The sequence below is a fragment of the Schistocerca serialis genome, chromosome 5, assembly GCF_023864345.2.
Source record: "Schistocerca serialis cubense isolate TAMUIC-IGC-003099 chromosome 5, iqSchSeri2.2, whole genome shotgun sequence".
In the NCBI taxonomy this organism is placed as follows: Eukaryota; Metazoa; Arthropoda; class Insecta; order Orthoptera; family Acrididae; genus Schistocerca; species Schistocerca serialis.
The window spans coordinates 388,325,798-388,351,681 of NC_064642.1; the positions used below are offsets into that span (position 1 = coordinate 388,325,798).

General features: G+C 38.1%; 2 protein-coding genes across 3 annotated transcripts in view; one reads left to right on the top strand and one right to left on the bottom strand.

The window, feature by feature from the left end:
* LOC126480813 (uncharacterized) overlaps positions 1–22,956 on the top strand; it is a 222,204-nt gene extending 199,248 nt beyond the window's left edge. For both annotated transcript variants that reach the window (XM_050104141.1, XM_050104140.1), the window contains exons 6-7: positions 10,669–10,837; positions 19,462–22,956. In XM_050104141.1, the coding sequence (XP_049960098.1) occupies positions 10,669–10,837; positions 19,462–19,760 (468 nt within the window). In that variant the 3' untranslated portion in view covers positions 19,761–22,956. The remainder of the gene's footprint in view (positions 1–10,668; positions 10,838–19,461) is intronic.
* Positions 22,957–23,029: 73 nt separating this feature from the next.
* LOC126480815 (prefoldin subunit 3-like) overlaps positions 23,030–25,884 on the bottom strand; it is a 46,145-nt gene continuing 43,290 nt past the window's right edge. The window contains exon 5 of the mRNA XM_050104144.1: positions 23,030–23,530. Within this exon, the coding sequence (XP_049960101.1) occupies positions 23,411–23,530 (120 nt within the window). The 3' untranslated portion in view covers positions 23,030–23,410. The remainder of the gene's footprint in view (positions 23,531–25,884) is intronic.

Genomic DNA, 25,884 nt, shown 5'->3' on the forward strand with positions numbered 1-25,884 from the left:
TGTGGTTTTTCCGCGAAATATAAGTTGGCGGCAGTAAAATTGTACTGCAGTCAGCCTCAAATGCTGGTTCTCTAAATTTCCTCAGTAGCGATTCACGAAAAGAACGCCTCCTTTCCTCCAGAGACTCCCCCCATAGTTCCTGAAGCATTTCCGTAACACTCGCGTGATGATCATACCTACCAGTAATAAATCTAGCAGCCCGCCTCTGAATTGCTTCTATGTCCTCCCTCAATCCGACCTGAGAGGGATCCCAACGCTCGAGCAGTACTCAAGAATAGGTCATATTAGTGTTTTATAAGCGGTCTCCCATACAGATGAACCACATCTTCCCAAAATTCTACCAATGAACCGAAGACGACTATCCGCCTTCCCCACAACTGCCATTACATGCTTGTCCCACTTTATATCGCTCTACAATGTTACGCCCAAATATTTAATCGACGTGACTGTGTCAAGCGCCGCACTACTAATGGAGTATTCAAACATTACGGGATTCTTTTTCCTATTCATCTGCATTAATTTACATTTATCTATATTTAGAGTTAGCTGCCATTCTTTACACCAATCACAAATCCTGTCCAAGTCATCTTGTATCCTCCTACAGTCACTCAACGACGACACCTTTCCGTACACCACAGCATCATCAGCAAACAGCCGCACATTGCTATCCACCCTATCCAAATGATCATTTATGAAGACAGAAAACAACAGCGGACCTACCACACTTCCCTGGGGCACTCCAGATGATACCCTCACCTCCGATGAACACTCACCATCGAGGACAACGTACTGGGTTCTATTACTTAAGAAGTCTTTGAGCCACTCACATATTTGGGAACCAATCCCATATGCTGGTACCTTAGTTAGGAGTCTGCAGTGGGGCACCGAGTCAAACGCTTTCCGGAAGTCAAGGAATATGGCATCTGTCTGATACCCTTCATCCATGGTTCGCAAGATATCATGTGAAGCTGACTATCGGCACTAACCCCACCCCCCAGAATACAACTTGCCACCATCCCTATTTTTACCTTCACTATTAGATCAATTGGTAACAACACGAACAAAATATGTAAAATGTTAAAATGTCAGGTGCGTAACTAACCTAGGACAGCTGAAACAACGCCCTGCCACCCCGTCCCTCCCTCCCCCTCCCCCTCTCCACCCCGCGAACAAGGGGCCTTCTGGCGCCCGTACGAAAGAGGAAAAAACAAAAGAATAAGCATTAAATAAAATGAAGAGTTGGAAATATTATAGTCCGATTAAAATTACTAGGTGTCACACAAACACGGCAGATCTTTTCACAAATGCTGTTAATGTAATAAGCGGAGCAATGTTGGAAGCGGCCGCCGCAGGGTGTGATGGAAATACAATATGCTCTGCCCTTTCAAAGTATCGCAATGAACTGTGGCAGACGACGCGTTTTGTAGCTGCCCTGCTCGAGATGCTGGAGTTGGCTGACATGTGCGAATGACGTGTGCTTGCTTGTGTGTGTGAATGGTGTGTGTTTCTCTTTTGCTGATGAAGGCTGTGGTCGATAGCCTTATGTAAGTGTGTTTTAATGGTGCCTGTCTGCAACTTAACGCGTCTCCTTTATAGCAAGTAGCAGTCTATCTTTTCCTACATTGTTGATGCACTGATATTAATTTAGTGTTATTTCTTCTGATGTTTATCGCTCCGCTGCTTTGTGGAATTCTGAAATATTTGCAACCACCAAGTAAATACTACAGTTCTAACATTAAACTGCTGTAGCTCGTTAGTTAGAATAGTAGAAATGCCTACATACTTTTAACTACCGTAATGCTGGTGGAAGACTCAAAATCGGTATTCTTCTTCTTTCTTGTTACAGACTTATCGATGGTTAGAAACTATCACAACAGTTCGTATACAATAAACGCAGCACATCTTCATTTGAATTCGACTGCAAGTAAGAACTGAACTGATCGACGACCTTGTTGACTATCGATAGTGCGTATCCCGTTTCCGTCGAATGATCGAAAATCAAAATATCTTCCAGTTTCACTACAAGGCAACTAGCTCGTGCGTAATTTCATTTGAGTGATAGAAGGGTCCAGACCTCCTCCCGCCCCCATCGCCACTATGGCCACGTTCTTGCTATTACCGATTCTGTACTAGAAAGACGAGAAGCCTACGAAATGTGAGCGCACTGGACTGGGATTGAGGATGCGAACTGCGATGACACAGAGAAGAAAGGTTTAATTACTTGTCAGCAGAAGCAAGAATTTGAAATCACATTTCACTCCATTAATACCCAAAATTTTCAATACGTTTATGATTTCAAAGGTTAATTAGTTTTCAGAGAAAAATACATCTTGATGCATGAAATCCATCTATACTTCGTTATAAGTTCTCACAAAACTGAATTATTTCTTATACGAGTATGTGCATGGAAAACGAGGGTTTGAAGATATCAAAGTGAGACACTCACTGGTCGAACATTATCTCTACAAGCATATACGTATGTGCGCTTGGTACGGAAACATCGTAGGTAAGTGGATAATTGTAGTAGTCTGATTTTCCTGTAGTTAAAAGATTTATAAAATTGAGGCTTCGCCAAGACAAACTGCTTCAGACAAGCCGTAATAAACACTTTAAATGACTGGTTTGCAAAATCATATTACCGTGAATGTCTTGTCGAAAACAGGCATACTGATTACACATATACGCCTGTGATAATTTGTGTTGAGCTTTCGCAGAAAGGTGCAGTCGATTTTACGCATGTCTTTTGAGAGCCACGGAATGACAGAGCCCAGCTGTCAGTTGTTGACTTTAACTTCAGATTACTATCTTGTCCTGTACACTCACTGCATTTCACGGTTTTCTTGAGATTTTGTTGACTAGGGACGGACACATTCGGGCTGTTCGCTAATCGTCTCGTCTCCAACTGCTAAGCAACGGCGTGGGTCGCAGCAGAGACGACTGTGTTGTTTAGAGCTGCGGAAACTACCGCCTAATCAAGGAAACCGTCCAGCACTAACAAGAGTTAACAAAGCTGATATTGACCTACCGTGATGCATGCACAACCGTTTAACAGAACCTGCAGCTGTCCCAAAGTCTGAACGTTCTCTTTCCAAGCTAAGATTAAAAAAGAAAAAAAATACTTACAGGCCCACAGCCAAAATGTATTTCTTGAAGAGCATCGTCTTTCCGCTGTCGTCTGTAATAATTTAACTTCGAATTCAATCAACGCCGAAAATATGATATCCTTCAAAAATGTGAAAAATACTATCGGTCTAAACAGTGTAACAGTTTCCTGAATAGGAAAATGGAAGGTCGTATAGTCACAAGACTGTTCGCACGGAGAACGAACGTAACAGAAATGTTCAAAAATCTTAAAAGGCAGAACTCGAAGCAAGGAACATCTGACAAGACTTGCAGTGAAATACGATGTGTGGGCGAAGTTTCGTTGACTTGAGAATGAGGTGGGGCAGAGCGGAGAGGGGATGGGCATTTTGAGAACTTGGTCCCACGGCCCCCATAACTGTATTTACACCACTGTAAACTGTCCCAATAGAACAATAATAATTTGTTTACATCAGTGCTTAGAAGTGGTACGTAAAGCACTCAACCACACCTTACAGGAAATTGCAGTTCAGAGAAATACCGAGCGCCATTTCAAAAGGTTTTGTCCGAAAATTTTAGGAGTATATCTGTCACTCAATACATTTAAGAGCTGCAACAGCAACAAACTTGAAAAATTTCGACAACGTCGTAATTTCCACGGTCTGGGCACTCATTATTTTACTTAGACCTACAGTCTTTAACGCAAGCTATGGCTAAGCGAATGTGTATGTGGTCGAAGAGAGGGGTTAGGAATTATGTTTCTTTCAGTAGTTTCCGCCTACGTTCGCCTTTTTCCCCTCTTAGTGTGGAGAAACCATTGTTTGAACGAGCACCTTCATCAGGCTGGAATTTTCTCTGCAGCCGATCAGGCCACAATCTCAGCCACATGGGCTGCCCCTCCGACAAACAAGTGAAAAGTATTCTGCTTTAAACTCATCCAGCCGCGGTCCTGGGTTTTGGTTCTGTGGGTTTACAGTTTCTTACTGTTTCTCTTCCCCCCCCCCCCCCCCCCCCCCTGCCCCTCCCGCCTCCAACCACACGAACACCCAGTATAACTTACTTGCCGTCATCCCCAGTTCTTAACGTGCCACGATTGTCTGTGAATTTAATAATAATAACAGCAATAAAATATATAAATTTTGTCAATATACAATAATAATAATTTGTACGACAATAATGAAACATGTAACATATTGTAATGATTTGTTTATGTCATTCAACAGTACACTGATTAAGCATAATGTCTAAGAAACTGCAATTCAGAAAAATATAGCCACTGTAAAGGATAGTCCGAAAATTTGGGTAGTACATAAATCACACAATTACAATGGGCGTTCGGTAAATAATGCAGCACATTTTTGTTTCCCGAAAGCAGGTTGGTTCTATTCAGGATTCCAATACAGCATATTACCAAGGGCGTACCCATGATCTGAACTGGGGGAGGGGGGGGGGGGGGGGGGGGGGGGCAGGCCATACTAGTCTCAGGAAACAAGGACTCGAGACGAGACAACATACAGCACTTCTTATTAAATAAAACAGTAAACCAATGAAAAACTGCTTTTAATAAACATTTTAAATACAAGAATTCACTTGTACAGTCCGAGAAAACATGCAGCATTTCTTATTAAATAAAACAGTAAACTAGTAAAAAACTCCGAATATGTACTGGGGGCAGCTGCCCCCTCCCCCTCTGCCCCTCGCTGGGTACGCCCATGCATATTACTGTCACACTTTTGGTTACATAACCCTGTCTTTCAGCATAATCTGCGGTCGGCGGCGGCGGCCTGTGTGCACGCCACCCAAGGTACGTTAGCGGCGCGTAGCCTGGGGGCGTGTCTTGGTCTTCTCTTGTTCTCTTGTCATAGGTGAGCTTAGTTCGGCACCTGCTATACAATGTTTCCTATTGCCGATCGGTGTGCTGGCGAAGGTGTACGCCATGGGATTGGGCTATGTCAGAAATCGATCTCAATGTCTCCAGCAAAGATGGCGAAGGTGAAGTAGACGGCGAGAGCGAAATGTTACATGGCGATGACTTACCTGCATCGTCACTTTTGGATGGCATCAGTTTTTCGCCCTGAAGCAATCAGAAAATTAAGGGTTCAGTTATTATTCCAAGTTTATTTTATTTCAATACAACTATACTTATGTCGATCAAATCTACCTTCTCTTCCAAGAAACACTGAGCATGTTTTCACCTTGTGTGACGTTGCTAGTTTTTTGTGTCTCCACCTGTTTTTAACCCTTTAAAGCAAATGGAGTATTCTAAATCATTGCTACCGCACTTCGTAAAATACTTCCAACCTAGAGATGGTGCCTTTCTACAATATAACTGATGTCTCAGGACGACAACGAAAAGCTGCAGTATAGGCCAGCAGCTGTGAGCAAGTGTTGCAGCCTACACGTACTCGTGTACTGTGTAACAGGCCAAGCCACACGACAATACATACATCATCTCAGCAGTGCCATGTCATTGTTGCTTGTTTCTCACTGTCAGAGTTTTGAAAAAGGCAATAATCGCTTTTCCCATTAATGGCAATTTTAGAAATAAACCTTACTCGCTTTTTTAGAAAGTTTTATTTAAAAACCAAAAATTTTAGCACTGCTGCTATGACAAATTGATTTGTGTGTGTGTGTGTGTGTGTGTGTGTGTGTTTTTATATCTTGGTATTAATATGAAATGAAAGAAAGCTGTTATAACCGAGACAATAAAAATACCAAAAAATGCAGGTTATTCAAAATTAAAATAATGGTATCGGTTTTAACCGCCTGGTTTTTCTCGTCCCTATCAAGTGGGCACACACTGTAGAGTACTTCAACTGGTGGAGGATTGTGTCAACACAACCAACAGAGACATCCAGTTTTGCAGTGAGGTGTTTCATTGTGATCCGTCGATCACTTTGAATGGGTGTGTCCCCACGTTCCAAAATTGCATGAGCCGCAGCTGTTTGTGGCCGGCCGGTATGTGGGAGATCGGACAGGTTTGCGCGACCTTGTTGCGATGAGGACAGATACCTCGCCTAAAGACTCACTGACAGGTCTCCCAGGACATTCTACAAGCGCTTATGAGTATGTATGATGGTCTCGTTTTGCGCCAATTGAAATTCAATGACAGCTCTCTGCTTAGAACGTACCTCCATTACAAACGCCATTTTGAAGGGTACGTTTAGTGCCGCCACCTATGGGAACGTCATGATACTACAGTGGCTGAAGCCTGAATATTCCGGGGTATTGTACAACAAATTTCGTATTTTTTCAACCGAAATTGTCTGAGAAAAAAAATGTTGCATTACTAATTGAACACCCCTCGTAATTTACATTCTGTAATAGCAGCAAACTCTCGCAACTTTGGTTAAGTCATAATTTGCACAATTTAAAATTGAAGAGTGCACTCCTAGCTATCAGTAGTTCACTAAGTACTAACTCTAAACACTGATCTGCAAACTGTAGCTACACAAGCATGCAAATAAAGTGACTGCTGTTTCTTTCAGTCATTCTGACAATGTTTAGGAAGTACATTATTTTTTATTGATGAGTCCCTATCTTCTCTGCCTTCCTTATTGAACTTAATAATAATAATAATAATAATAATAATAATAATAATGTCTATTCAACATCGAATAATCAAATACAATCCCTAGAAATAATACAGTTTCAGGACATCATACAGATTATTCTTCTGAATACGTCAGTTTATAAATTACAAACTAAAGATTTGTTTGTATTAATAAATTTTACATTTTGATGCATTTTACATTTGATAGTATACAATCACAATATTACAAATATTGTTTTTATCAACATTATATTAGTTGTAGTTTACTTAAAACTATGAGCTTGACATACTTATGAAGCACTTTTCATACAGATATAATACTCATCTAGGGAATATAAAGGGTTTTCAATTAGAATTCTTTTTAGCTGATCTTTTAATTTGTTAGTAGGAAGGGTTGTGAGACTCTTTGGTAGGGCATTGGCTAGCTTCAGCCCAGCATGAAGTGCATTTTTTTAATATAAAGCTGTTCTGTGGCTATTTACATAGTATCTGAACTTTTGCGTTGTATCGTACTGGTGCAGGTCACAGTTGAAATTTGGATTTATTGTTTTCACAAGCAATATAACTTTGAATACCGGTATGTATACATCTATCATGGTAAGCACACCTAATTTTGGGAACAGATTTTGACATTATTCTTGAGGTTTGGCACCACAAATAATTCTGATAACTTTTTTCCTGTAGTATTAATAATGTGCTTAGATTGGCTTGAGTTGTTGCACCCCGTATTCCTACAGCATAGTTTAAATTTGATAAGAATAGAGCATAATAAGCAGTTTTTAGTATACACATGTCCTTACAATATTTGCTAATCATATTTACAGCAAACACATTCTTCAACAGCTTATACGCTAAGGAATCGATATGCATGTCCAATTTGAGGCAGTCCTGGATTGTAATTCCCAAGAACTTGTCCATTTTTCCTTTTTTAAAATGTCATTTCCTATGGATAATTCCATGTCAATTTCCTTGTGTTAAATTACATCATTGCAGTCTTTGAAATGCATTTAGATGGTTTTCATTAAAATACTTGACTATTTCATTAGTTACACTGTTGCACAGCACCTCCAGACTCTCATAGTCATTGTGCTTACATACTATTGATGTGTCATCTGCATACAATATTTTTGTACAGTTAGGAGAACAATACTGTATATCATTAATATAAACCAAGAAAAGAACGGGTTCCAAGACAGAACCTTGAGGCACTCCATATTTGATATCAGTAATTTTAGATTTGTAAGACCCACTGTTTGTTTTAAGCAAGATAAATTGTTTTCTATTGCTCATATACGATTTTATTAGCTCAGAGCCAGTTCCTCTGATACTTCCCGTGGTTAACTGAATCTTCCGTCAGTTCTTGGTACAACAACATTATAATAAATGAAAAGCACTAGTTTGTTTTTGTTCTACAGTATTATTAACTGGTTTTCAGCTTACAAGGCCATCTCCAGACATTTGCTGACTATTGTCACCAAAGAAGTTCTTTGGTGACAATAGCCAGTAAATATCTGAAGATGGTATTGTAAGCCAAAAACCAGTTAGTAACAATGTAGAACAAAAGCAAACTTTATTTATTCCTGTGGTTTGCTGGTTCTACCTGTGGATTCACAAACCATCTCAGATTTGAAACTTACTGACAGATTAAAACTGTACACTAGACTAGGACCTGAACCTGAAGCCCTCACCATTTGCGGGAACATGCTCTGCCATCTGAGCTACCTATGCATAACTATGGATTTTGAATTGTACAATCAAAACATTTGGAAGAATTTTCTGATGCTGTTTTTGTGGAGTTTTCAGGACATCATCAACATGCAGGGCTTCCCCACTTTGAGTAGTATTTGTAAGTGTGTGGTGATGTTTAGCCCGGCCCTTGTCGTTTATCAATGAAACACATAGCACAAGTCCCTGGGAACACTGCAAAAGTCAGGATGATGCAAGACCCGGGCATACTCACTAACATGCACCTGTGCACTTCTTATTCTTCATCATTTCTATAAAGTACAAGCAGTAGGCCTTCTGACAACTATGTACTTGTTCAACAAGGACTGTCCTCTGAATCTCAAATTCTTCGGTGATTTCTTTCAGCAGATTAATTATTAGCTGTTCTCCCAGTGCAGTGTCTCCCCTGAAAAGAATAACAATGTTATAAGAACTCGACAAATTCAAAACTGGGATCTTGCCTTTCATGAGGAATGTTCTTACTGATTGTGGTATCTAGGCATGTGTCATGACCAACCCTCGCAGCTATACTTCCACCAGCACTTAACTTCATACACTTCCTCACTTCATTCAAGTTCTGTTAGGAGTGGTAAATAAGTCAATGCTCCACAAAATCCTTCCTCCCAGGAGTACTAGATCTTCCAGGTATGCCGGAGAACCTCTATGAAGCTGGGAATGTGGGAGATGGAGTAGAAATAAAGCAGTGAGGGTGGGGGGAGGGGGGGGGGAGGAGGTTGTAACCCATGCCTGGTTCCAGATGTGAGTCCCGTTCTAGCACACAGTCCTAAACTGGCAGGACGTCTCAAAAACAATGTGCACTCCATTGCAGAGTGAAAGATTCATTTAGGAAGATTGTTTCTTACGAATATCATTTCACTAACTTCATTTGTGATAACACCTAAGCTTCAATGTCACTCTGATGTTGTCAGCACAAGTTAACATTCTTCATTATAGAAGTTTAGATGCAAATATTATACATCACAATTCAGCTCTCACGTTCAACACTATGTTGGTACTATATGACTGCTTCTTGCAGTTACCTTGGGTTTCAGTATGGTAGGTGGCAGATCAATCTTTATTTCATCCTCATTTGACTGCTGCGCTACAGATCAGACTATCACCACAATTTAGATTGTGGAGCAATAAGGGTGGGAGGGGGAGGGGAAAAGGGAGGACAGAGTGGGGCCTCTCTCAAACCAGTGATGTTAAAGGAAGCCTCTGTGAGTTTTTATGGTTTTAATTTGATTAGCACAAGGGTGGATGGAAGTTTCATTGAGAAGTAAGTCATGTATCAAATGAAAAATTGTTTATTTATTTGAAATTTCTCTGAATAAATGTCTTTATGGGAGACTATTACCATATATAAACATGTCTCCTATTACTTCAACCTCAATAACATGCATTTCTTGCTAGAATCATGGAACACATTTTTTTGTATAGGAAATAGGCATAATGAGAAACACTAGTGTTTTTTCTTTGAGTTGGTTTTGTGAATATATCAGCAATGCTTACAAATAATACAACATTTTAATGCTTTATTCAACATTTATATGAACACAATGCCAGTCTGGAAAACATATTATTTGATTAGTTGATTTACATAAATGATAGGCTTTGAAAATCCACATCTGTATATGCGATGACAAAAAGGAGAAAATTTTCAAGTTCATGCAATACTAACTGCATAATCATTAGCTTTCTATTATACCAGCACACAGTGACATGATCAGGTGGTATTGCTCTAACTCATTTTCCTCTTCAGTTGCACAATGTATGGGCAATTCTTGAGTCACACTCATTTTTCTCATGTTCTCTGGTGTATATTATAATTCATTGGTTTGCAGCTGTAAATCACTTAATTTCATAAAATGTGATATAAATCATTGCCTAGAAGTCCTGAAGTACAATATATAATTGTACATTTATTGCAGAACAGCCTTCTAGATATTACACTCTCTACTATGATATATCAAAATAATATGATAATCAAAAATCTAAGAAGGAGGGGACATAAACATACATTTGCAGAGGTATACTGGACCACTTATTGACATAGTTAAATATCAGGAATTGTCCCTCAAACGTTTGCTATTCTCCTTCTGTGGAAGATATTCCCATGGACTGCCAAATTATTCATGAATAGAATTATGTACAAAAATTACTTTTTTATGTGTAATGATGCCACTCTAATGACTGACAAATAAAATTTTGTGGGGATAATGAAACTGGACAGATTTCTTTGTAACTGCAGGGCAAATGTGGAGATACAGAATAATAAAGCTTATTTGTGGGTATGTTTTTCCCAACAGGTGTTTGTAGACATGTTCCCAACATTGCTGTCATTCCTGCGGCTGGATGTCCTGGAGTCTCTGGAAGCCCTGTGGGCACCAGTGCTACTGCGTGCGGGCACTGCAGGAATTTCACTGCTGGCAGCACTCGCAGTTGCCATGCTGCAATATGCACGTAATGGAAGCCATGGTTTGTAATATTTTGGATCTTTTTCTCTATTTGACTTTCGTTTATGTCATGACTTGCCATATTTCTCTTGGGAAATTGCCTCTCTCACCATAATTCATCCTTATATTTATGTTGTGTCACATTTGCAAAATATACACATTTGTGGTGTCCTAAAACTCAGTCTCAAAAGGTAAAACAGTGTTTCCCATCAGGGTGTTTACAAATTAAAGCAGATAACTCAACTAATGTGCAAATTTATTCACTTATCAATTCAAGACTGTATAAGAGACCTGATTGGTAAATACTTCAATAAGTCTGGATGTGGCTTCAGTTGCCTGATACAGCAGTCATGTGTGTGAGTTGCATTTGTGTGTGTGTGTTCTATTTTTGACGAAGGCCTTATTTGTGAGAGTCTTGTGAGTCTGCAACTCAGTGCCTCCGCTATATGGTGAGTGTCAACTTTCCTTTCCATAATTTTGTTACATTCCATCCTGGATTTTCCATTGTTTCAATGGAAGTTTCATCTTGCACAAATGATGTGCAAAATTTGCATAATAAAACAGCATCTCAAGAGTTCAAAAATTTTGCCTTACATTTGACTTGCCAGTTGTATAGATGAATATGTAAAGGGTTACACCACACGAAGCAACATACTGCACATGAATTTCCTTCATTATAATTACCACCATGTCACTTCATTCAGTTAGAAATAAGGAGGAAGTTATTATTTATTTGATCCATGTGATCTGATACTATGCAGTGTGTTACAGATTGACTAAGATAGCTTCACTGAATAGTTCATGTTTTTCACGTACAGGTAAAGTTAAACTTCTGTAGAGGCCTACAGACATTTGCCTCATGGAAACCATACCTGCTCAATAGTGGAATAACAAATGATGACAGCAAAATGATGTACAGACCAGATTGAGATACACTGAATGAAGGAAATAATATTGTTTTCTGTCAACAGCTAGACATAACTACAGAATAACCAAATACGGACATAGCTTGCCTAGAGCAGATTTTAGTTCTGGGACTAATTTTTACACATCAAAAAGTTTAAATAAGTGAGTAGAGGTGATGGGCTTTCTGCATATTTTTCAACTGCAGCTAAGGAAAAATAATCCAAGAGTGGCAAAAACTAAAATTCAAGCTTAAAATTGGTGAACAAATAAAGTTAGGAAGAACTAATATTAGGATAGACTGCTTAGCTTTTGTGGATAAATTTTCAGTTCTCTGTGACATCTAAACAGCACAAAAACAAATATAAATTGTTGAAGAAACAGCAGAAAGATTCATTCTCCAAATCTCATTTCAAGAAGACAAAGTACGTACATGTCTAGCTAGAATTTGGGACCCAAAATTCTAGAAAATAAATATGGAAAAATCTAGAGATTTATGATGAATTGTAATGGTCTTGATTGCAATGTGATGTAACAACTAGACAATAAACAGTTTCGGCTGAATAGCTATGCTTGCATTATAGTATCTAATTACAGCACTAACCACAACAATATTGTTACTACGTGTGACTTGTTAGTATTAAAAGGGGGTCAAAGCATGCCTCTTAGCATATAAACCCAGTATGTTTTGTAGACTAACAGTCTATGCCAAGTTATGCTTAATACAGATTTTGTCATGGTTGACACTGTGCTTGGTTACTAATATAGTATATAAAGTAGTGGCAGCAGGAGAACACACACCTAAAAGATACTACAGTTTGCAAGCTTTTGGAGCCAGTGGCTCCTTCTTTTGGCAGTAGGACTGGAGGGGAAGGAAGAGGGGTGAAGGAAAATGGCTGGTGAGGTTTAGGAAAAGGGGTAGAGCTTGGAAAAATCACCCACAACCCCAGGTCAGGGAAGACCTGTCAGACAGTTTTGAAAATCTGAGAGCTTAAAGGTGGAAGGTGGGGTAATATGCAAAACATTGTACATGAGTTAATAAGACTAAACCTCACTGATCCTTTCCGTTCACTGCTATTCCTTCCCCTTCAACTTTTCTGCTAAAAGAAGGAGCCACTGGCTCTGAAAGCTTGGAAATTGTAATACCTTTTATACACGTGTTCTCCTGCCACCACTTGGTGAATAGATTTTTTATCTATCTAACTACATTATAGTTTCAAAAATTAATTATTTTCATTGATAATTACAGTGTATGCTTGATATGAAAATGGTAGCTAGTCAGCAGAAACTGGTTACATCTAGCTGTTATTACTTTGTTTTGTGATCAAGATGATTATAATTTATAATAAATAATACATATCACTATGTCTCCGTTGCCTGAATCTGCCAGGTCATACAAAATTCAGTGTTTCTCATCAGTTCGAGTATTCGGGTGCAACAATTTAAGAGACTGGTATAGGAAAGACTGGTTACAAAATATGTTGCCACAAACCAGAAACAGATCCCATACTTGCAAGAGATATTTAGAACACAAAATACATCTAAAAATAGACAAAACTGAGACACTAAAGCATGGTCATAAAACCACAGTATATTTATGTGGCTGACACATTCATTTTAAAGAGAAAGACAAGCACTGAAGAAATCCAAAAGACAGAAGAAAAATGTACCAGGAAACTTTTAGGCCAAAATACGCTGAAGGAGGAATGTATAGATTAGAGCATACAAGGAAATTCAGAAGTATACTTCTTAAGTATTAGGTTATGAAAAAAAAAAGTATTTTTGTTATTGGTTTGTTCCTTAAAACAGAAGCATTTTAAAAGAATAGAGCCAACAAAACTATCTAAATAAGTTGCGGTACTCAAAAAAAATTTCACTAAAGCTCAAATTGAGACCATAAAATGAAATGCAAAGGTAAAAGGTGACCTGAAAGAAGCAATGACTATACAACAGGAAATACAACATAAAAAAGATTAAGATGGGTATAATAAATGTATGCATAAAGTTTTCTGAATCACTAATACAAATTCTCAAACACAGGTGCAGTGCGATGCCCAATTGGAACAATATTGAATGAATAGAAGAACAGAAAAAGAAACATAGTGTACATTGGAAGAGATACAATAAAAAATAAGTTCAAATGAATAAAAAACTAGAAATATGTATTAAAATTAAAGATCTGAAAATAGCCATGTTCCTACTTACTTCATTTAACTATGTGCTGCATATTATCTGTCGATTGAATAACAAGATGAATTACTAAAATGGAAAGAGAAAATTTCTAATAGTTCACAGCTATTCTGAGATCTTTCTCACAACATCGTGCAACTATTTTGACATCAGACTAGTGAATGACACATGAGCACATTGATAATATAAGTGAAGAAAGCTCCTCATTTGTCTTCATGAGAATGCATGAATCCTATTACAGGGCATTGCTCTGTTTATAAATGAAGTAGGAATTTCCATACTAGCTGATTTCCGACACAGGCAGGCAGATAAATATTAGCTCTCTTTTAACATTTAGAATTCACTAACATAATATAGTGATTTATTATGGAAAATCAGTTTGAAAGTCTCTCTGGTAAGCATGTGATGATAAACCGTTCAGTATTGATGATATTTCTTCATTCCTAAATAAAAGCATTTTCTATATCAAATGAATTAAACTCACTAAATTTAAATGAATGACTCAATGCGTATGAAATGAATAAAGGTAAAACGACATGAAATTGTATCATTGAAAACAAGACAGAAATGTTGAAGCTGGAATTTAATGAATAAATTGTGAGAAACAAAAATTTGTGGGAGACTAGGACTCAAACTCAGGTTTCCTAACTTTTCACAAGCAGTAATCTTAACCATTATCCATTCTGAGCATGCTCACAGACCGGACGTTAACTGTCTTTATCACTGATGTTTCCACCAATGATTTCCGAACACTGTAACTAGATGTTCTCCTACCAGGTGTGTGGGAGTAGCATCTCTGGGGAATCGATTATGTGGAGGGCTGGTGTATATATATCATTTGACTTAAATTCACTGCAATTAACCAAACAGAATCAAAGTAACTCATTTTTATAAACTACTTCCAACAATATCTGTGTTTGAATCCCAGTCCAGCACAAAGTTTCATTAGTCATGAGATGTTCATTGAATTGCAGTTGCAGCATTTCTGACCAGCTTTCACTGACAGCATTTCATATTGTTGCATCATCATTGATTTCCAGAAACTGTCACTGATTTTTCCACATAAGCAGTGACAGTGGATGTTAGAGACTGGCCTGGAGGTATGCTCAAACAGCCTTATGGCTAAGATGATTGGTCATGAAAAGCATAAATCCATGCTATAGATCCCAGTTCATTTCTGTTACGGTCAGTAGAAACCAAAATAGCAATAGACTATACTTTCTTTTATGTGCTTGAAAATAGAGGGTGTCCAACGAAGTGCTTCCTGATGTTAAAAGTAAGAAAGACTGAAAGAAAAATGCAAACTGTATGTTTATTGCAAAAGTTGAAAGAATCTTACACAGTAGTTTCTACTAACAGATGGCACTGTAATTTCAATACATTGTGCCTAAAAATAGTACTCTGAAGCTCAAAGTGATCAGTTCACCTTTTAAAATGTCAAAGAAGGTTAGTATACTGAACAAAGAGGTTGAAATCATGAATTCCATTGAACAAGATGTGTTTCTGGCACTGGAGTATCACAGGTTAGAAAACAGTATTATGAAAACAAGGTGCAGTTTTCAAACATGACTTAAATGTTCCAAAAACATCTGATGTGAAAACCATTCAGAAATGTGTGGCATAACAATGCGGATTCTTCCCACATATTTTGTTTTTCTAATCCAAAAAATAACCAAATTTTTCACAAACTTTTATCCTAATTTCAGTATTTTTCCTAGTAATATGCAGCACTCGCTTAAAAATCTTAAGTTCTCAATTAGACTAGATTTCACTGCAATTCATTATTCAGATTATTGTTATACATGTTCTGGTACCATTTGTGTAATTAGTTTTCATTACAACACTTTCAATTCAAAGTTACAGTTAATTGTAGTTAGCATAACAGTTCATTACATGCACAAAAAAACCTATGAGCTGATACTTAGATTTGAGGAAAGTAACAAACGCCATTTGAACCTTAATCATTCCCGCTTTCCTGTAAAGTACTTTAAATTACCTAAAACTAATTATCTTCTACAGTAATTAAACTTGAAGTTCTGAACTAGTACCACTTTTCTTCACAGATTTCATCAAAATCACTGTCAGATTCTGGACTTCGACTGCTTACTTTTGTTACCTTAATTTTTCTGCACAGTTTGACATCCAACATTAATTAAGTCACTAATTAATATTTCCATGTACACTGAGATGACAAAAGCCATGTGATAGCTCCTAATGTCATGATGGACCTCCTTTTGCTTGGTTTAGTGCAGCAGCTCGATGTTGCATGGATTCAACAAGTTGTTGGAGGTCCCCTGCAGAAATATTGAACCACAGCTGTCTGCACTTGCGAAAGTGTTGCTGGTGCAGGATTTTGTGCCTGAATTGACCTCCTCATTATGTCCCATAAATGTTCTGTGGGATTCATGTTGGGTGATCTGTAGGACCAAATCATTAACTCTAACTGTCCAAAATGTTCTTCAAAGCTATTATGAATAATTGGGAGTACTACATCATTGTTCGGGAATGTGAAGGCCCCATGAATGGCTGCAGATTGTTTCCATGTAGCCAAACATTACCATTTTGAGTCAAGGACTGGTTCTGATGGACCAGGGGATCCAGTCCATTCAATGTAAACACAGCCCACATCATCATGGAGCCGCCACCAGCTTGCACACTGCCTTGTTGACAACTTTGGCCCACAGCTTTGTGGGGTCTGCGTCACACTCAAACCCTACTGTCAGTTCTTACCAACAGAAATTGGGAGACATCCAACCATGCTATGGGTTTCCAGTATTTAGGGCCCAACTGATGTGGTCATGAGCCCAGAAGAGGTGCTGCAAGCAATGTCATGCTGTTAGAAAAGGCACTCATGTTGGTTGTCTGCTGCCACACTCCATTACTGCCAAATTTCACTGCTCTATCATAATGGATACATTTGTCATAAGTCCCACATTGATTTGAGCTGTTATTTAATGTAGTGTTGCTTGTCTGTTAGCTCTAACAACTCTATGCAAATGCCACTGCTCTCAGTCATTGAGTGAGGGCCGTCGAATACTGCATTGTCGATGGTGAGAGGCAATGCCTGAAATTTGATATTCCTAGCATACTCTTGATGCTGTGGATCTCAGAATATTGACTTCCCTAATGATTTCAGAAACAGAATGTCCCATGCATGTAGCTCCAACTCCCATTCCACTTTTAAGTCCATTAATTCCCGTCATGAGGACATAATCTGTTGGAAACCTGTTCACAGAAATTGCCTGAGTACAAATGACACCTCTGCCAATGCGCTACCTTTTTATGCCTTGTGTGTATGATACTAGTACTGTCTGTGTATGTGCATATCGCTATCCCATCACTTTTGCACATCAGTGTAATTTACAATGACTGGCAATATGGCACTAATACATCTACATTAGGGGGATTCACATTGCAGAAGAACAGTAGTACCCATGCACTTTTCTAAATTAGTAACCAGCAACATTTTTTTAAAATTCAAAATTCTGTTAGTTCTTATAGCTCATCAAAAACAGCAAATTTCAATGTAGCAAAATTTTAAAGCATTATGTAATTTTCAAAATAACAATCTTTATAAGACCATCCAGTCATGAAACAATCAATCTGTAGTTTGACATCTAATGAGTAATATCTATGTTGAATGTGTCCTCACTGCTTGATTCACACCACAATTACCTGTATCTTGTACACGAGAATATGCATACTTGAAACCACAAAACTAAAGAACTTTAATATTTAATTACTCAAGAGAGATTTTTGTAACCTAAATTAATGAACATTTGAAATGAACTGTGTTATAATTACCAAAAGTGTGAATTGTAATTGTCAGTGAAGTGAACTATTGTGAGATTCAGTAATTTGTGTGATTGATTCACTTAAATGAATCACCGAAGTATAACTGTCTTTAACAAATTGCTAAAGAACTGTGGTAGTTTAGAACTGTGTTGTTTTTAGATAACTGTGAACTGTTCATTTTGTGCCACAATTTAAAAACTTCAGCAACATGATCATGCATGCTGGCTGAAGACTTTGTTACTTACTGTTCGTAGTGTAAAAACTGGTTACCATTATTAATAACTCATCTCTGAAGTGAATAAAATGTGTGCGTAAATGACATCCAAAATATGGTGCCACATACATCAATGAACAAACGCCATTCCACAATGAAGTAGATTTTTAACTTTGTGATGATCAAGATTTGTGCTAGTGAGAATAAGACTACAAAATCCAGGTAAGTTCCGTCACAAGCTCTTCCCCAAATTGAACAGACAGGCAGCATGGCTGATGATCTAATTGGGAATAAGCCCCAGGACAATTGTAATTACTTCTGAAAATGTTGCCCTAGTTCCTAGGCTTGTTCAGCAACAGCAAAGGAAATCCATCTGAAGAGTTGCAGCAGAAACTGGTCAGAAAGTTCTAGCATGCATGCAATACTGAGAAACAATCTACATGTTTCCATCCAAAATCCAAAGTTGCTAGATCATAGCCACACCTGCCGTGTAATAGATACGACTTTGTGAACCATATTCTGGCAATGATCAGTTTGATCTGGTTCACAGATGATGCACACTTTCACCAGAATGCATTCATCAATAATCAAAACTAGTGATTGTAGGGTTCTGAAAATCCTCATTTGTGTGAAGTGAAACCACTTCATTCTCCCAAAGTTACTGTTTGGGCTGCAATTTGCAGCAGACACGTTGTTGGTCTTTTTCATGCAAGAATCAATAAACTTCTGTATAAAACTCTTACAGTGTTCTCAATAAATATACCATTTGTTGCATTCTTTTTAACTGTATTTCTGTGATGTGGCTTCTTCACTGGAATACTATTAAGAACGGAGAAAAGAAATCAAAAAACTTTTTAATGAACTGTCTTTTTAATGAAATTTTTGCTGCAACATGTTGTACCTAAAAATCAAGTCTGTGATCATTCAGGCAATAACATTTTGGTTTCTTAGCAGACCTTGAACTAAGTAAAAATTAAGTATTTTATGTTTGTGACTATGGTGACTAAGGATGTAAGCTGGAAAGGATCACCTTACAGATGAGTTGAGATGACTATTATCATGTACTAAGACTGAAAAATGAAATAACATCTTAAGCACATGTGAAACTGTGGACATTTGATTGTACTTTAACATAAGTTATATTTTTGTGGACATGAAAAGTAAAGTACCTTTTCCAAGACACTGCTACTGTAGGTGCATATTATAATGTGTGTATTTTGGGTCATTTGTATGAAATTCATTTTTTTCCCTTGAGTATTTCAGCATATTATTCCCCTATTCTTTAGAATAACAATCTTTCTAGCATTCTGTGTACTTTGATGTAAGTGGAATGTGCCAGTTGTGACCTGATAAATTCTTTTGGCAAACTGACATTTTGCAATTGTTTTCCTTGTGTGCGTGTGTGTGTGTGTGTGTGTGTGTGGGTGTGTGAGAGAGAGAGAGAGAGAGAGAGAGAGAGAGAGAGAGAGAGAGAGTGCTTTATGGGAGTTATGATGTAGATTATCATATAATACGCAGTTATCTAAACATCCCATCTTTTACAGGCTGGGTACGGTTGGTCGTATTTGCATTGTACTTCAACGTGCACCTGCGACTTCGGGAGCTCTGGCTGGGTCCACTGCGGCAGCTGCGTGCTGAGCAGGCAGTTCTGATGCGTTTCAGGCCTGCTTTACCAGAAGAGCTGGCTGCACATGATGATGTGTGTGCTGTCTGCCTCAGTCCTATGCCACGCAGAGCACGTGTTACACCCTGCCAGCACATGTTCCACGCAGAGTGCTTACGACTGTGCCTCAAGACCTCTGATAATTGTCCTATCTGCAAACGAGAGTACACATTCTGCTGATACTGACACTGCTGTTGCAATGAGTGGAATTTGAAACCAGTTGCAAGTGTGATCTGTGAATTAGATTGGTCTGGATGTTATAAAGTATTCAGTGACACAACTTCAGAGCAGAAGTAGTTAGTGGTAATAAAACCAATTATTTATATTCATATATATTTCTTGAGAGGAGATATCATTTGATACATGAATGCTACAAGTGCTGAAATTCCTAGTAAGGGCAGATGGGAGAATTGAGGTAATTGTTTTTATGTTTTTCTGTATTCAGTTATATTAATCTTTATAGGTGGGTTCAAGTAAATTATCAGCTGATGTGTCAATGATTACATTTTGCACTGAATAAGCAGGTGTCCTGAGTAAGTGGGTCACTGGCCTAAAGTGTACAATGAACAAATGTACAAAATATGTTGTGCAGTATTGCACATACTGCACAAAAAGTATTAATCAATAGAGGAGCACATTTTAATATGTAAATTTCAGAAAATTTCTAATATGTACCTAAGTTTGTATATTAAATATCATTATTAATATGGAATTTGTTGTGATACTGTTATTTCTAGTCACAGAGCATTGACACAGAAGAGGTATTCTGCAGAATTAAAACTGTGTAGCCTATATACTCATTTAGTATAGCTATTACTGGTCACTGCAGGGTAGTTTAACACACAAGCAATTTCTGTTTAATGTATTGAGGATGTAGTATTGTAATGGATATAGATGCTGAATCTAAATTAGAAACAGTCATTGGGTTAAGACTTTTCATGTCCATCATTAATGCAAATATCTTTTATGATTGCAGTCATAATTCTACACAAGTACAAAAACTTGGTATCAATATCTTTTTGTGGGACCAGATACTCCTAACATTAATTCAAAAGAAATTCAAAGACATTTTCATCAAATTTTGGAAAAAGTTCCCTTAATTAATGTAAGTAGTGAGTAATTTTAAAGAATAGCCGCTTCCAACTGAAGTGTTTTTTCCCACACAGGAAATGCATCTCATGAAGAGCTCTGGGTGTGCAATAAACTAATTTTAGAATTTTTGACGTAATAATGATGAAAGAACTACCAGTCTGAATGCTGTAATAGTATCTTAAGATGACATGTTGGCCCGTGGGTCTCAAATTGTTTGTGGCAATAATCAAAATCATTCATATGTTAAAGAAATATTAGATTGTAACATGCAGGATATAGATGATAATTGTTTCGAACACACCACAGTGGTGTAGGTGAAGTGGAGACGAACAAAATTATATAGCACATTTGTGGTCTATCAATCGGAGAAACAACCTTAAATTAACCTGCAAAACCCACCTCTGCTAGCCAGCCGGAGTGGCCGAGCGGTTCTAGGCGCTACAGTCTGGAACCGCGCGACCCCTACGATTGCAGGTTTGAATCCTGCCTCGAGCATGGATGTGTGTGATGTCCTTAGGTTAGTTAGGTTTAAGAAGTTCTAAGTTCTAGAGGACTAATGACCTCAGATGTTAAGTCCCATAGTGCTCAGAGCCATTTGAACCACTTTTGGACCACCTCTGCTCAAACATGTGTGCACGTCATGATCTTTTGGCTCACATGATCTTCTGCCTAATTGTCCTAGAATATGTTATACCCCTTGTCCATGTGCTTACAAAATATATGATTGACTTTCCCATGGGTTTAATGAAAGAAATAAAGCTAATTACATTTACAATTCAATCAAAATGTAACTATTACTAGCACAGTGGTTTCATAGCAAGAAGGCTGAACAATCAAAATAATTTAATTGTTAATTATATGCTGTTAAAATTCACAATGTTATGGGGTAAAATTTACCCCTATGTCAACCTTACTTTGTGTAAGTGCAAGAACATGGAGTTTTTAGTATTAAAGAATGACTTTTGCCAAAATTTCAAGCAATGCGCATGCCCTGTAGCTTAGGTGGCTACTGCGGACCAATTTGAGGCTGTTTCCTGGCTTGATGGATCAAAAATGTCCTATATCAATTTGCTCATTTCAACTCCACCTACACCACTGTGGAGCATTGTAAACAATTATCGTTTACCTATATCCTGTATAAAGCCAAGCACAGGCACGAATGCCTTCTTGAAATCTGCTTTAACAACTGGGAAGGGAAATATGAAGGGACATTTTACTGTTACATTTATCAATCTGAAAATTGCCACTAAAAGTTTTCATGCAAGTACATTTACTTCATTAGCAATACAATCAGTACAATACAACAAGGAGGAACAGAAATCTAAACTGCATTAGCAAAAGCAAATTTGAAATGTGTAATTCTCAGTGTGTTTGTAGAGAGAGCTTTGGAACACTGAAGGGTGATACACATGAGAAGTATGAGTTGTCATTTAGCTTCAAGTTTAAATTTGCCTGCCACCTTTAAACAGTGTGATAACCATTTTGTGTGCATATTTGCCATATATAAACTACACTGTTTTTATATTCTGCTAATGCTGTCCCTATTTTGTAAAATGTTAGCTACTAATGCAATGTTCAAATTTCCACATGTACTAATCTGACAGCTACTGTGCCAGTGCATTTTACCTACAAAATATTTTCATTGTTTTCAGAGAGTGCATAATATGTTATAAGATGTACCAGATTAGTTTAAGGGTTACCAGTAATGGACTAAGTAGATTATAAGATTTTACAATAAAATAAATAGTAATATATTAACAGATAGACTGTAGAAAATCATACTGAATTATCTCATTTTCACATGCAGATTTCTATAAAGGATAAGCTAGTCTCAGTGGTATGTAGATCATATTGCCTTGAGCAGCATACCAAAATGAGCTTCATGTCCACTCAATTTATGGTGCTTCCACATATAAGCCTATTACATGGCATTCTATTTTCAAATTTCATTAAGTAAGTTTGAAGGAGCTTGTTATACAACATTAGGAATTAAAATGAATCCTGTGTGTCTGTATATGCACTTGCATAGATAGCTTAAAGACTGTGATAGAGTGAACTTTGTACTTACTAGCACTACAAACAATAGCTATACTCAGTAGAAAATGTAGTAACAAAAACTGAAATACTCAACTTAGCACAAAACACATTATTGCAAACTTTATTTTGTTTAAATGATAAGCAAACCTGAGATGGCAGATCATTCATTTACTTTGTGTAACAAAACTTGTATTATTTTTTATATGCATTATTTTATAACTAATGTTTAATAAATACATTATTTTTATTTTCTTTGTTCCATTATATTGACTACTCTATATCACACCTTAATGCAGCTAAAACACAAATTCAATTTCATGTTATTATGCAAATGGGAATGACAAAATTCATAACTACATTTTCTGCTTATGACAGACTATGCATCTTCCATAATATGGTAAGTGCCTCTCTGTTCCAAACAAAATTGAGTCTTAACATTTAGTAAAGTTATAAATGAGATTGGTAGTTTTAAAATGTTTCATAAAATTATAAATTTCAGTTTCATCAAGATATTTTGCAACATTAAATAACATGAACTTAACAAAACCTTAAAAATCCCCATGGAAAATACACTGCAGGTCCAAATTCTTCAGAAAATAAGAACATGCTGCCCAACAGAGTTACAATAACAGATTCTATTGACCATGACAGTCATTTGCACCACACTAAATGTCCATCAGTCAAGTAATCCATGACACTGTTTATGTTTTCCCCCATTTCTTTGACGTATCAATATACTCTCCATCAGGACTTTCATAATCTTTAATTGGCGGAGTAAGCACTGGGCCTTTCTTAGTGAAAGGAAGCAATGCTGGGTCAATCTGCAACAAAAATATAATTAAAATGTGTGGCTGGAGGCATGAATAGCAACAAATGTTCATATTTCACACCAAATTTGAAAAACAGTGCATAAAACTCATAGTTTTTAGTTTCCTTTCTATACAATTGAATAACAACATAAAGTACATTAAAAAAGAACAATGAAAAGAAATTTTCACCAATTTTGCTGAACTGGAGAGTTTCATGGAGGAAACTGGGTAGTGAAATAGAGAAATGCTAAGCCACGGGATGGTAGCAGTAAGTTATGAGAATAAATACCTTTTCGTTTCTCAGTAAAAAAAAAAAGAAGGAGAGAGAGAGAGAGAGAGATAGACAAGGAGGAAAGGGAGCATCTACCTGCAGCAAATTGGTGGGAGATGCCAATATTTTCAGCTCTGTGAAGCACTTATACGTAGCAACCTGCTTTATTTGTTGCATATATTCTCTGTTTTTCTCTACATTTTTAGCCTCTCATCCTGTGGCACCATGGAATTTCTTAACCCAAATTCTATTGTTCTGTCCCTTCTATTAAAATAATGGAAAATCCAGTGTGGAATAATGACAATGTTATGAAAAAGATAGATTGCTTCTCACCATATAGAAGAGATGCTGAGTTGCAGATAAGCACAATGAAAAGTTGAGTTTTTAGCCAAAAGGCCTTTTCCTAAAGTACAAAGCACAGACACGTTCACGCAAGAACAACCCACACCCGCATGATCACTGTCTCTGGCCACTGAGGTGGACTGCAAGCAACTGCATCTGATGGCGGAAGCGATCTGTGGGTGCTGGGGGGAAGGAGGAGACTGTGGTGGGGAGGGGGAGGGACAGCAGGGTAGGGGTGGGGAAGAGTTTAGTGCTGCTTTTGTGAGCTTGCAGGGAAATAGAGGGAACAAGGTAGGGCTGCTATTTGTAGTTGAAAGGTATGGGGGAGGCAGGGTGAGGGGGAGGGAGGGTAGGTGGAGTGAAAAATGAGAGAAGTGAAAGAGGGGGAAAGGACTAGTTGGTGTGCAGGTGGAATAAAAGGCTGTGTAGTGCTGGAGTGGGAGCAGGGAAGGGGGTAGAGAATACAGATTAGTGAATGCTGAGGCCGAAGGGGTTACAGGAATGTGGTATATGATACACCGCAGAGAAAATTCCCAACTGGGCAATTCATAAAAACTGGTGTTGGTAGGAAGGATCCAGATGGTGCATGCTTTGAAGCAGTCATTGAAGTGAAACATGTTGTGTCTGCAACCGTATGGTTCAGCTTTCTTGTTGCCACAGTTTGTCAATGGTCATTCATGCTGAAAGACAGTTTGTTGGTTATTATGCTCATGGGAAAGCAGCACAGTGGTTACAGCTTAGTTTGTAGATCACTTGATGTCTTTCACAGGTGGCCCAGCCTTTGAATGGATAAGTGATGCCTGTGACCAGATTGGTGGAAGAATGTATGAGATCTGTCATACATTTAGGTCTATTGCAGGGATATATGCCACAAGGCAATGCATTGGGAACAGGAATGAACAAGGGGCAGACAATGATATTCCATAGGTTTGGTTGACAGTGGAATGCCACTGTGGGAGGGTTGGGAAGAAGGATGTGTATGATATTCCTCATTTCTGGACATGACAACAGGTGGTCAAAACGCTGGTAGAGAATGTGATTGAGTTGTTCCAGTCTTGGGTGGCACTGACTAATGAGAGGAATGCTCCTTCTTTTTGGCTGAACAGTGGGAATGTGAGAGGTTGTAGATGACCAGCGAGACTAGGCAACGAGGCATGCAAGATCTGTTTCTGTAAAAGGTACAACCCCCCCCCCCCTCTGACTTAAACCTCCTGACTGCACCTAGCAGCCCTACTCTGTTCTTCCCACAAGCAGCAATACACCCTCCTTCATCCCAACCCTACAAGCCCTCCCCCTAGTTACCCCAGCCTCCTCCTTAGTCGTCATGCCCCCCCCCCCTCCCCCTCACCCATGAATTGCTTCCCCCAGCAGGGACAGTCACTCACAGTCTGGCCTCAGAGGCTAGACACAGTGGTCATGTGTGTGTGAGTTGTGCTTGCAAGAATGTGTGTGTGCTTTCTACTTTTTTGGCCTTTTGACTGAAAGCTCAAATGTATAGCTGCTTTTTTGTTGTGCCTGTCTGCAACTGAACATCTCATCTATTTGGTGGTCTTCCTTTTCATAGTATTATCCTTCTTCTACTCTGTATTTGCCATTCTACAGACGCCTTCCTGATTTCTCATTTCACCATCTACATTATTTTCAGCATTTTCTGTAACACCACAATGCAAACCTTTTGACTCTCTTATTTTTCAGTTTTCCCATAGTCCATGATTCACTTCTGTACAATGCTGTGCTTCAGGCATACATTCTC